Source organism: Nanorana parkeri, unplaced genomic scaffold, assembly GCF_000935625.1.
Source record: "Nanorana parkeri isolate BGI_ZX_2015 unplaced genomic scaffold, ASM93562v1 scaffold111, whole genome shotgun sequence".
NCBI lineage: Eukaryota > Metazoa > Chordata > Amphibia > Anura > Dicroglossidae > Nanorana > Nanorana parkeri.
Genome location: NW_017306379.1, coordinates 1,193,210 through 1,206,374, shown reverse-complemented (window position 1 = coordinate 1,206,374; position 13,165 = coordinate 1,193,210). Strand labels below are relative to the sequence as shown.

At 42.9% G+C, this 13,165-nt stretch overlaps 1 protein-coding gene across 5 annotated transcripts in view; it reads right to left on the bottom strand.

The window, feature by feature from the left end:
• The window catches only part of ADGRL2 (adhesion G protein-coupled receptor L2), a 217,983-nt gene that overhangs the window by 29,704 nt on the left and 175,114 nt on the right, over positions 1–13,165 (bottom strand). For all 5 annotated transcript variants that reach the window (XM_018553128.1, XM_018553129.1, XM_018553131.1 and 2 more), the window contains 5 exons: positions 12,133–12,316; positions 10,267–10,389; positions 8,184–8,389; positions 4,650–4,823; positions 2,950–3,159 (listed from right to left, as the gene is read on the bottom strand). In XM_018553128.1, coding sequence (XP_018408630.1) covers positions 2,950–3,159; positions 4,650–4,823; positions 8,184–8,389; positions 10,267–10,389; positions 12,133–12,316 — 897 coding nt within the window. The remainder of the gene's footprint in view (positions 1–2,949; positions 3,160–4,649; positions 4,824–8,183; positions 8,390–10,266; positions 10,390–12,132; positions 12,317–13,165) is intronic.

Below are 13,165 nucleotides of genomic sequence, written 5' to 3'. Positions count from 1 at the left end.
TATGGTTAAAGAGACACCGCCATCCTGCCCATGCAGGGTAAAATAACAGAGGCTTTGAAAAGGGCACCACCCGACCCTCTTGCACTCTTCTTGACCTGTGCTCCCACACAATTCCATTCTCCTCTGCAGCCGGCACAGAAATAAACTATGCTGGTGACCCAGGGAAGTCATGTGACAGTGCTTGGGCTAAGTGATTGGTTGCTAGGCTCAGGCACTGCCACAGGATAGCAGGTAACATTCTCCACCATACGCAGAAGTGTTGAATATTCTTGGTTGGTGTGGAGGAGCAAGGAGCTGAGGGGGATCACAGGTAAGGTGAGTAAAAGAAAGTTGGCTTATGTCCTTTGCAGAAACAAAGTCAGCGCAGGCTGACAGCGTCTCTTTAACGGAGCATTTGGCTAAAAAAAGAATATTGCAGAGCCAAGCGATCAATGTTGGACAACAGCTGTTTGCTGAATCTGCGACAGGTTCCAGAAAAAAAAAAAAAAACACATACTGTATATAACCTTCAATGCAAGATAAATGGATTAAAAATGCACATAACCTTAGTGTAAAAGTTCAAGTCTTTCTTAAAGATCTGTATCATTTTTCTTAATACGCATGCAAGCATTGCAACATCTGTTCCCCTCCCCCTAGGCAAAACTGAAGAATGAATTGGCAGATTCACTCAAACAGCTAAATACATAATTAACAATATATCTAAACCTTAGAACAAAAAATGTAGTATATTGCAGTTAACTAGTCCTTCAATGTGCTGGCTGCATTAGTTTTACTTTTTCAGGCTTTTTTCCCTTTGTTTTCATCTAGCAATCCGGCCAGTAAAATGCTTCCTGCCTCCCGATGACAACGCTCAATCACTGTACTGTTTCTATGGAGGTGCAGTGTTGGCAGCTGCCCGCTTCTGATTTTGCCTACAGGATACAGCCCCTCATCAAAACATATGAGGAAAGGTTCTGTAATTCACAGAGGTGACCTGGGCAGGTCTTATAACTTATGCTTTGGAATTTAGTGCAGCAGATGCACTGTGTTGTCAGCTCAAAGAGGAGGTTAGGAGCTCAGTGGGTTTCTGGCAGGATTTTTCTGCACTTATCCAACAGATATAACAAAACACGTTTAATAGAAAATTTGGCTGACCAAAAGGGAGAAAATAACCGATGTTAATTGTTAGGCTTTACATACAATTTCAAACACATACACTAAATTACCAAAAGTAACCGGCCTTTACATGCACATGAACTTTAATGGCATCCCAGGCTTAGTCAGTAGGGTTCAATATTGAGTTGGCCCACCTTATGCTGCTATAACAGCTTCAACTCTTCTGGGAAGGCTGTCCACAAAATCTAATAGTGTGTCTATGGGAATGTTTGACCATTCTTTAAGAAGCGCATTTGTGAGGTCAAGTACTGATGTTGGGCGAGAAAGCCGGGCTCACAATCTCCGCTCTAATTCATCCCAAAGATATTCTATGTTGAGGACTGGCCTGCACAGAGTCCTGACAAGTTCCTCAACCTCAAACTCGCTCATCCATGTCTTTATGGACCTTGCTTTGTGCACTGGTGCGCAGTCATGTTGGAACAGGAAGGGGCCATCCCCAAACTGTTCCCACAAAGTTGGGAGCATGAAAAAGTCCAAAATGTCTTGGTATGCTGATGCCTTAAGAGTTCCCTTCACTGGAACTAAGGGGCCAAGCCCAACCCCTGGAAAACCACCCCCCCCCATAACCCCCTCCACCAAACTTTACATTTGGCACAATGCAGTCAGGCAAGTTCCGTTCTCCTGGCAACCGCCAAACCCAGACACGTCCATCGGATTGCCTGACAGAGAAGCGTGTTTCGTCACTCCATATAACACGTCTCCACTTCTCTAGAGTCCAGTGGTGGCGTGCTTTATACCACGGCATCCAACACTTTGCATTGCACTTGGTGATGTAAGGCTTGGATGTAGCTGCTCGGCCATGGAAATCCATTCCATGAAGCTCTCTACGCACTGTTGTTGTGCCAATCTGAAGGCCACACAAAGTTTGGAGGTCTGTAGCTATTGACTCTGCAGATAGTTGGCGACTTCTGCGCACTGTGCGCTTCAGCATGAGCTGACCCCGCTCTATTATTTTAAGTGACCTACCACTTTGTGGCAGAGTTGCTGCTGTTCCCAGTTGCTTCCACTTTGCTATAATGCCACTAACAGTTGACCGTGGAATATTTAGCAGCAAGGAATTTCACGGAACACCTGAATCCAATGATTTGGAGGGGTGTCCCAATACTTTTGGTAATATAGTGTATATAAGAACTGCTCTACCTGCAGAAGATTTCTAAAGTAATGCCCACATTCATCTAGCCACCCACCCTGCTGTACTGTAAGTGTGCATATAACAAGGAGCAAGACACCACTATTCAGTGCCACCAGTTCTTTTTATTTTGTCACTGCCCCACCTCCTGCTTGCTCTTTGGGGTACTAGTGAGCAATATAATACCTGTGCCTTCCAGAAAGCCCAACTTAATACTGATAAGCCTACAGAGTGGGCATCTGCACTGCAAGCCTTATTTTATCCATCAGCTAGCACATGGGAACTCAACATAAAAACAGCGTTAAAAATAATCAGGGCAAAGCCTCTTTACAGGGCTGATGATGGTGCCCTACTCCACATGAGACACATGTTTGGGCCTAGTAATTGCCCACCAAGCCTGAGCACTGCACTATAGGAGGTGGTCACAAGGTCCCCTATACCAGAAATTGCTGTGTATTTTGCAGCAGCTCTGATGAAGCAACAGTTGAGAGCAGGAACCAAAAGTATAAGTGGGTAGGGGGTGGGCTTTAAAAAGATTCTGTAATTGTGTCCTAAATGGCAATTAATCTCACATAGCTAAGACATTGGCACAGCAATGCAACATTATTCAGTTCTTAAACACATCAGAAAAATAGAAGCAAGTCTTTGCCAGTTGGGGTCCTTACCTCGTAGTTGGTTTTATCGATGCCCACCAAAAAAATGAATTCCGCAATGAACAAGTTAATACAAAGATTCTTGTGTATGGTGTTACGATCACTCTGGAGGCCACGGAAGAAGCAGAAAGTGAAGATACAAATGGCGAGGCAGACCAGGGAGATGACAATGCCCACCCATGTGATGACGGTAAGGAGCAATTCATGCATCGAGTTTTTGTACTGCAAGAGATCAGAGTAGCCAAATCACATTTTCAATACAGTAACACAAACAAAAAAAGTAGTGACAAACACAAAACAATACAAACAAGAAGAAATCTATTTTTAAATAAAGTTCTGCACACCAAAAACAACAGAATAAATCATTCAGAAATGAACCCTGCACTGCCAAATACCCTACAAGCTACCTATCTTAACCCACCATCTCCAACCACATAATTGTCAGCACAGCTCGCAGAATGATCAATCAGAAGCAAAAAGTGGACCTTTTCAATTACTGTTCAGCCTTTCTCAGCCAGAGAGCTGAAGAGTTATGATCAGAACAGGCTTTAGAAACTGTTGAAGCAATGGTTCCCCTGGGAGAGGCTGGCTGACAAATGTTTGCCTGATCTATAGATGTGACATCACCCAGGCTGCCGAAAAACAGCCTGTTTCACATCTATGGGTGCTTTCATTTCTTTTTTAATTCTAAACAGAAAAAAACCTTAGCTGGTTTATATAATTTAAGAGACGCTTTCACATTATCCATGTGGGGTAAAATGACAGGGGTCTGCAAAGGACCCCCTGCTCCCCCTCCCACAACCTATTCACTTTACCAAAGAGCTGTAAAGATAGCACAGGTATTCTGTAGCCGGCACTGAAATCAGCTGTGTTGACAACCCAGGGAAGTCACATGACAGTGCTTTAGCCCAGGGATTGGCTGCTAGTCCTGGGCACCGCCACAGGGGAGCAGGTGACATGGTCCCCCATACCCAGAAGAGAAAGTAGACCTATTTTTTTATTGTTTGGACTTTCTCACTCGCCTCATAGTTCTAGCCGACCTGTGACAATGAGACTGTCACAGGTCGGCTCAGTAGATCGGGAGGTGATCGAACACATACCGGCGTTCGCTCACCTCTCGATCCTGTCATGGCTCTCTGCCGTGATAGGGGAGGGGCTGCATTCCCCCCCTCCCCGATCCGCCAGCGCTGACTTGCGGAACGGGAGGGGGCGGGTGCAGCTGGCACTGCCTCTAGGTAGGCAGAGCCAGCTGTCAGTCACGCAGCTGGGCGGATCCAGACATAATTGTCGGGATCCGCTTCAGCTGTGGTATCTTAGTATACCGCGAGCAGCAGCTACACCCTAGAGCCTAGGGTGACGGGAGGACGCTAGTTTGTGTCCTCCCGTTACCCTAAGGAGAACTATGGGGAAAAGCCTTAGTTCTCCTTTAATAGTTGTGAATACAACTGGCTTTAGAAACTGTTGAATGATCCAAGGTCACCCCCAGGAGAGGCCAGCTGATACGTCTGCCTGATGCATAGAAGTGATATCACCCAACCCAAACGGCCTTTTTCACATCTATGGGTGCTTTCGGCGCCGACAGATAGATATTTTGCTGTGGCATTAGTTTCAGATTCGATTTCTCTGTTTATGTGTAAACTGTAACTTTGCATATCCAATATGATCCCATCTCATCATGTAATATAACAATTTGCTACCGTCATAGTACTTACAACAATTTCTCGATGCGCCATCAGTATCGCAAAGTTCGTCAGATGAGTACAAGCGCAGGTTGTGTGGGTTTTATTTGTTTCAACAAGGCGGCAACCTTGAGTGGACCAATAACCCATCATGGTTCTCTCAGAATAGTTCCAGAAGGAGCAGTTGGCATTGAAATAATTGTTGGGCTGCAAGAGAACAAATAATTCAATACTGGGGCATGTAATCTTCAATGATGAGAGCAAACTGGTTAAAGAATAAGCTCAAATAAGACATCAGTTCAATTTTAAAACTGTGACCAAAACACTGTTGATAGCAACCAATCAATTAATGTAAATTCGGTCAACTAAAAAGTAGAAAAATAAAAGTGCAATTTCTCTGATCAGGGCACCAGCACACATTTTAAAGGATCAGTTCACTCAAAAGTGATATTTTAGACATAGATGGAGCCTGGTGAGCCCCTGGCTTCTTAGACATCTATAGCAACATCACCACAAGTCTCAATTCTCTTCCTGTTCACCAGTTTGTGTGTTCCAGCTCCTGATGTTACAATATTATATAAAATAAACATCAAGCAGGGATGGAGGGAACATCTCATAAAGGGCACAGCAGGTGTGCAGAGCTGGGGACTGGCTGGTCATAAGGACCAGCAAGGTGTTGTACATAGCTTCCTGAAAATATCATAGCACCCCAACTCAGTACTCCTCTAAATAGCCCTCAGGACTGATGCAAGGAGTGAGTTGACTTTTGGGAGGCGCAAATATCAAAATGCTTTGCCAGGCGACTGTCAAGAGGAATGGGCATTCTCAGATAGGCTGCATTTGCATGTAGACAGCCTAGCTAACACCGGCATGGGATGATGAGTCTCCATGAATGAAATTGAAATCCAATGAAGGGACGTGCCAAGGATGATGCTGGACATCATTGAGGTTGTTTTCATCTGACTTGCACAGTGAGAAGCTCAGGAGAGGAGAGAAGGCTGGTATGCTACTAGCCCAATCAAAATAAATGGGCTGCCTTAACATTAAGGCAGCACACAGTGTGACTGAGCCCTAAGCATCAGCAATTTCCTTCATGCTTTTGTCCGGCTCTGACAACTACACACGATGGGCACTGGAATTTAGTCCGACTTACTGGCACCCCTAGACACAAAACGGGGTTGGGAAAGCATTTTTTGCTTTTACATCCTGTCACCATAATCCTTCACTCTCCACAACACTATTTTCTTTATAGCCAATCAATTCAACAGAAACTTCACATAGTTACTACATGAGCCACACAATGCAGCAACCATTTTGTGCCAAATTTGCCAGTGTCACAAAGCCATTCCATTCACTGGCAAGCCGATTTACTGAGCGCGGTACGCCTGAACTTTTTAAAGTGAGCATGTTTTAGATCTTATACCCTGTTATCAGGATCATTCCTTGTCTCTAAGGCTTTTTTTTCCACAACTCTTAGCTGCAGCACTTCTCTCTCAAGGACAGATAATCCATTATTTAGAGCTGAATGAGATAAAGCACTATAGAAATATGCCGGGTGTTACAGAGAAAGTGAGTTGACAAGAGGGAGCAAACAAACTCCACAATATTCTGCCATATTTGCCTTAACCTCACAAAAATAGAAAAAAAAATTGATGCCTTTCAGGCTGCAAGCAAAGTGGGAGAGACTAGCTAATGAGGGGAATCACCATTTTTTCATGGATGTGTCAACTGAGTGCTATTCAGAGAAATGCATTGTCTGTTATTTGTCTTTCTCTAGGTACGGTACCAACAAACTCAGAAATCTGTCTTACTGACCATGTTGAGGAAGATCAAGGGTTGCGACGTTCATCTGGCAACTCCTAGACCGGTTGTACACCTGGCTGCTGCTTACCTGGATGTCCGCACATTCTCTATAAAGGTCAATGGTGACAAAACTTCCTCAGGGGTCAGACTTTTTATATACTGTGTGAAGTTTGAGCCCCGCTGCAATATCATCTGTGCAGAGAGGACATGACTGTTGGGCGGAGAACTGCCTTAAATGGTCAGACTGGATAGGCATCTATCGCAGCACCTTTACCTTTGGTTGTTGGACATGAAACTGCCTTGAATACTCAGACTGGATTGGTATCTAAAGCAGCACATTCACTCAACAACAGGGCTGGGCTCAGCAAATGCCGCTTTCAGATCTGAGCTCAGACGCAGCAACTTTCTAATGGAAATCAAAGCACACCTTGGGCTTGAAATGAAATACTTCTACAGCAGTGGTGGTGACATTACATGATATGGCGGGCCCCAAATGCCATCCCTGACATTGTCAAAAGGCTGCACATAATATTTAGAGAATGCAATGCCACAGAAACTCTATCAGCATGCTTCAGGAGCTGGCCAGACACTAATGGCATGCTACAGGACATGGTCAGAGACTACAGCCATGCTACAGGACATGGTCAGAGACTATGGACATGCTACAGGAGATGACAAGATATTATAGGCATGTTACAGGAGATGGCTGTAGACTATGGGCGTGTTACTAGGGATTGTCATAGATTGCAAACATGTGATAGGACTTGTTGGAGACTGACGACATGCTTCGGTCCGAGTGTTGACGTGTCAATCCCATAATAGGGCCTTGCACCAACCCTTTAACTGTGACTCCTTAGATTGGCTATCACAGAAATAACATAATCAGGAGACTGTCCCACCAGCTCCTGATCATTTATGGTGACTTGTAGCTGTCTGTGACAAGGGGTTAAATACAGGAGAAATTGATCTGGAGAATATAAACAAACATACTGCTTCCCAGATCACTTTCTCTTGTTTAAATGTGCCTGCATTTACATGCACTTAGAGTATCTATTCTGCCCCTGGACGCACAGATTTTTCTGTGCAGGTAAATGAACAGCATGAATTACAACATTAAAAATCATTACATGCGCTTATATGCATTTACAAATCTCCTATAAACGCATGTTTGTCATTGCCCAAATGAATGAGACCACACAGGAAACAAAGTTCACAAATCCAACTTGTTTTACCGAGGCAAAGGCTAATTCCACTGTAATTACTCAGCAAGGTAATGAAGATTTCCATAAAGAAGGGAAAAAAAAGTATTTAAAAGAATTATACCAAGTGCCATTATTTACACAGCTTTCCTCTGAGAGCTTGGCATCCAAAGCTGATTTTACACTCGGAGGCATCTAAATCTGCTAATTTATACAGTGTAATCAGAGTTTAGATGGAGCTGCCCTGCTGCTAAGGTAAGAGTTAATTTTTGCTCACAAATGAACTAGGCTCATTTACATTTTCATGTTGCCAGCGAATTAGCTTTCATTAAGAATACACTTAAGTTCTAATAATCACTGATCCAGCTTTCATTTAATTTTATGTTCGGTGACTCAAAGAAATTCTTCCTGTGACCTAGAGGCGCACTTCAGATCCTAATGAAAACTTCGTCTTATCCCCCCCTCCTTCCTTTCTACTTTTTTTTTTTTTAGCCCTCAAGAAAACCTCCCTTGACAAAGCTCCACGGCTTTTTCCACATAGCAAAGAACAAAAAGTTTCACTCACATCGATGTGTTCCAGTGTAAACTGCACAGGATCCGATAAAGTGACGCGGCTAGACTCCTTATTGATCGTGGCGGCAATGACGTGGGAGTTGACGGCGATGGTGTGGTTGCTGTTGGCGAATTCTGCGCCCAGTTTTATGGTGGCGTTCTCCGTGCTGAGAAACTGGCCCAGGCTTTTGTACAGGATGAACACCAGTTTGGCAAGACCTGGAACAGGGGAAGAACAACATGCTCGTCAATATAAAGACAGATTTTCTGCCACAAAAAATATGAAGTGCATCTAAAGCTATTTTTTGGATACCGTGAAGAAAAGTTAGATCCCTTGTCAGATGATTTCTATTGCTTTGTGGGATTCGCCCTCTCCATTTGTCCTGGTGATCTCTGTCTCAGAAAGTGAAGAAGAAAATCCATAGGCTATATCTTTGACCTATAAAGTTATTGTCCTTGGTAGGGTGTCAAGTGTTCTTCAGTCTCAGCAATCTAATCAAAGTCTGTTTAAAGGGACATGGTGAAACACCATCAAAGCTTTTCCAAAATGACAGGGCCATAGCCAAGGTATCCCTTTTGTATGGGGAGATTAACCATGGCACAAGGACAAGAGCAATTGCTGAACTATCAAACGGGGCAAGGATTTTAAAGCATAGATATATCTCCCTCATCAGGCAAAGTTATGTTGCATGTTTCATCACCAGGGGTCCCTTCATCAGGCTGGGTGACATCACATGTTATGTTACCAAACATCCCTTGATCAGACAAAGTAACATCACATGTCGTGTCATCAGAGAAAGTGACATCTCATGCCATGTTACCAGGGGTCCCTTCATCAGGCAAAGTGACATTGCATCATTTCACCAGTGATATTACTTGTTGCATCACCAGGGATCCCTTATCAGGCAAATTGGCATCAGATGCCACGTCACTTTACCTGATAAAAGGACCCTTGGTGGTTTCCGAAACGTTGCACCTTGCTGTATGACACGCTGAACAAACATCAATAAGGGCAGCTCTTACTGCAGAGGATTGAGGCGTGCTGGCATCATATGTACATCTCAATGTTCAAAACATGTAAAAAATGTAAAAAATGTCCCTACTTGCGAAATTACTTGGCAATTTCTCCAAATTTGACAGAACTTGGGAACCATGGGTCGCACATTTCTTCTCACCGAATTTTGATAGAACATTATTAGACATATGAAAAGGTGCCCTAGCTCTCACCACTGCCGGCCACGGGCCACATAACCCTACCTAGATGTGCACTTCCCCCAACCTCCCCTCTCCTCCCTCGCCCTTTCCACCCAACCTCCCACACTCTCTTTCCCCCCTCTCTTTTATTATCCTTCTACTGCTGCTAGGGCTGTATAGCAGCTCCTTCTAAAGCTACAATCTACCGCTATACTTCTAATTTCACGCTAACTTTCCGTAAAAATCCTGATTACTATTGGTCGGTCCCGTTGGCCTGAACCATGTCTCTGCCAGCCGATGAGAGATAACACTCTGACGCACTCTACCACAATTGTACGCTGGAATATTCATAATGTATTCAATCTTAGTAATAATCTTATGTTAATTGCATTGAATGTCTGAGGTGTGTGTCCTACCATCTGTTCTGGTAGAGCCTGCAATGTTTGTACTTTCTGAATCTCTATATGCTAATAAAAATTTATTGAAATAAAAAAAAAAAAATGTCCCTACTTTAAACCTAAAAATAAAAATGAAAAACACCTGAGATATAGATATCAGATAGAATAGATATCAACTTCTCCTGCAGTACTCTTTACCAAAAAAAAAAAGGAACAAAACATCACCCCAATAATGATTATCTCACTGCTGATAAATCGGTAAGCAGCCTCCCTTAAGAAGACAGGTCATCTTTAGCCACAGCAAACAAAATAAAGTCTGTTGAAAAGGAATCTGCAGAGCGTTGCTGAAGCAAAGCACGTCAGAAACCAGAGCTGCCATACAGATGTTTCCACAGCTCTTAAAAGAAAGAAAAGTTGGCATTTACTAATAAACAATTGGGATCCTTAGGTTACAGATCTGAGCGGCGGAACAATGGCGAGAAAACCACGTGACCGGCGACTTACCATTTCTGCTGTTCTGTTTGACGGTGTTGGCCGAGAGCTGGATCAGGTTACCTCCTTTATTGCCCTGAGGAAACTTCAACTCTTGCACCTGGCCCTCTGTACTGAGCACAGCCACCTCGAGGACTAGTTGTGGGGAAGGGGAGAGGACAGACACACAGCGATGGTTACAATGCAGCCATTATGAACACAACTCAACATGTGCGCAAGGGGGAAAACACTGAAACGGCTCTGTTAAAGCCCCTTGTTAAAAGGAAAAACCATGCTCAAATTCTATGAAAGGCACATTGAAACTGAACTCTGCAGCCCAAAGCAGAACTGCTCTTAATAGTGTTATAATGTTACATTATAAGATATTCTTTTTTTTTCCTGCTCTTTTGGCATTAGGTAGGCTTAGAACAACTCAATATATCTCCGAACCTGGGAATTTTCAAACCTTCCGCTTCACGCTCCCAAAGCTAAACTTTGCAGTGCCGGGGGGAAAATATTTACGCAGGATGCCTTCCCTGCACAGTCGACTTTTCAAACACAAATTCAATTAAAAGCAGAAGAATCACAGTAATCCTCCCTTGTTAATTAACAATTAATGAAGTTTAATAATTACACGAAGATGGAGGACAACATGCTGTTCTTTCTGCATGACTGACGTGCAGATATAAACGCTGCCCTCCTATAGAAAGGGAGACTGTCGGTTAAAAAAAAAAATCTCCTTCGAAAAGATTGCCATTAAGGTGAAATATAAAAATTATAAACGGTTAAAGTGCAGACAATTGTAGCGGGATCCCAACCCCACCCCCATCACAGTCACATCCTGGGCCGTTCAGACAGGCAAAGTTCACATATTTCCAGGAAGAAGCGGAGCTAAGCCTCCCCCCACACATTCCTATTGGTCAAAAACCATGATGGACAGGGTCACTGACAAATGGGTATGTGCAGGAGGCAAAAAGGATTGGGTAAACAATTGGGGGGGGGTGAGTGTTAAGTCCCAGTCAATATTTAAAGCCTTTCTTTGAGCATTGTACGTGCATTTTTCAAGTGTTTTTACATGCAACTTGTAGTACAGGAACAGAATAGTGCGTTTTTGGCTCCAAAAGTGCATGGACTTTGTTGAGCTTCACGCAACAGGCGAACATTTACTGTTCCCAGGAACTAGAGTTCAGTACTTGTGTAGTTTTTGCCAAATAAGCTTTTTTTATTATTATACAAGAAACCAAATCTACAAAAGTCTGTCCATCCTTTCTTTTGACATTGATATGATTGTGTTATTGCAAAAAGACCATTCACAGCCAATGTTATATGATGGAACACTCCTACTATGTCCCATTGCTACTCGGAAGCATCATGAATATGTTTTGTGACAGTAGATGGGCTGATGGCATATCTGTCAAGAACAGGTCTTTCTACCTGTATGTTTTCCAAACTGTAATCCATGACACAAGTTGGGATTTGGTCAATATTGACCAACTACACATGCACAAAGGATTGAAAAGACGTCATCAAAGTAGCCATCATTTAATAAAGCTTATGTAGGTTATCATTATAGAAGTATCAAGCTTGGATCTCACAGGAGAACCAATAAGAAGTGGAAACGGTGAGTGTTTAATTAGATACCAAGGAAATGACTATATCACGCAAGTATATGAGATCGAGTTACAGACAAAAAAATTACACCAATAAGCTGCCAGACCGAATTCCAAATCTCACATTTGATTTTACCACGATAGGGCATAAAGCTAAAATCTGACAGGCCATTATGGGCCACGTCTCCCTTTGGCCATTCTCTAAATCTGCTTGAGCGTAAAAGTTGTTAGTTAGGTTTTCAGACACTGAAATGTCACAGATGAGGAAAGGTGTATTTTAATCACTTACCTATATTTTCCGTGGGCATGGTGACCCTAGTTGGGTCTGCAAGGTTATCCGCTAGTACAAAGGCACCTTCCTCAAGAGTATCCAGTAACATGGTAGCAGCATGGGTTTGCTCAGTAGAATTCATATCCCTCCAAGACTGAAGTGCATCTGGCCTTAACAGGTTGTCCACTGTGTCAACAATTGCCTGATGGAAGAAAGAAGTTGACGTAAGGTCCCTCTATATCCACTAGGAGCTACTTAGGGGCATATGATAATCAACATGGAAGGTCACAGTATGTAGGCAAATGCTAATCTATTTGGACATAAATCGGAACAAAATATACATACACCTGGAAGGAAGGAAGAACATGCACATAATGAAGCCACACAGCGCAACCACAGCTAAAATAAATACATAGAGAGCTTGCCAGTAAACTATAAAGAGGAGAAACAAAAATATGCATAACATAGCCAAAATAAAAATACCTCTGTAATTATTGGTCATGCTGCATGTATGGTATAAAGTAGCTGCCAAGGAATGTCTAAACCAGAAATTAGATGTATATTTTAAGTGCATTTAGACCAGGCACCTTACCAAGATATTAAGCACATGGGTTGGGTCCTAGATTAAAGAATATTTGTCTGCACACTCTGTTTTACAGAGATACTTAATGAACTTGAGTAATGAGGGGATCGTAGGTGAGAGATGTTTGCCATGACTAGTCCTTAGTCAAGGTAAAAATCATAGCCTAATTGACGCCTTCCAAACAGGAGGCCATATTGGAAGTATTCCTGCCACTTTTAAAGAGGACCTAGCATCCAAAGATATCTGCTCATAAGTAAATGCATGCTATTTAATGTGTATATGTAACACTTCAAGGTATATTACCTCTCTTAGAGATCACAGTCACATCTGAAGATCTACTTTTCTGATCAGTGGGGCAGCACCATCTTAGTTTAGGCATCATCCAGGGTCAGCATCTACTTCCTGGACTGAAATGCTGTATATTCTAGTGCCTGTGCAGTTTTTGGCTGTGTTCAGAAATAATTAACA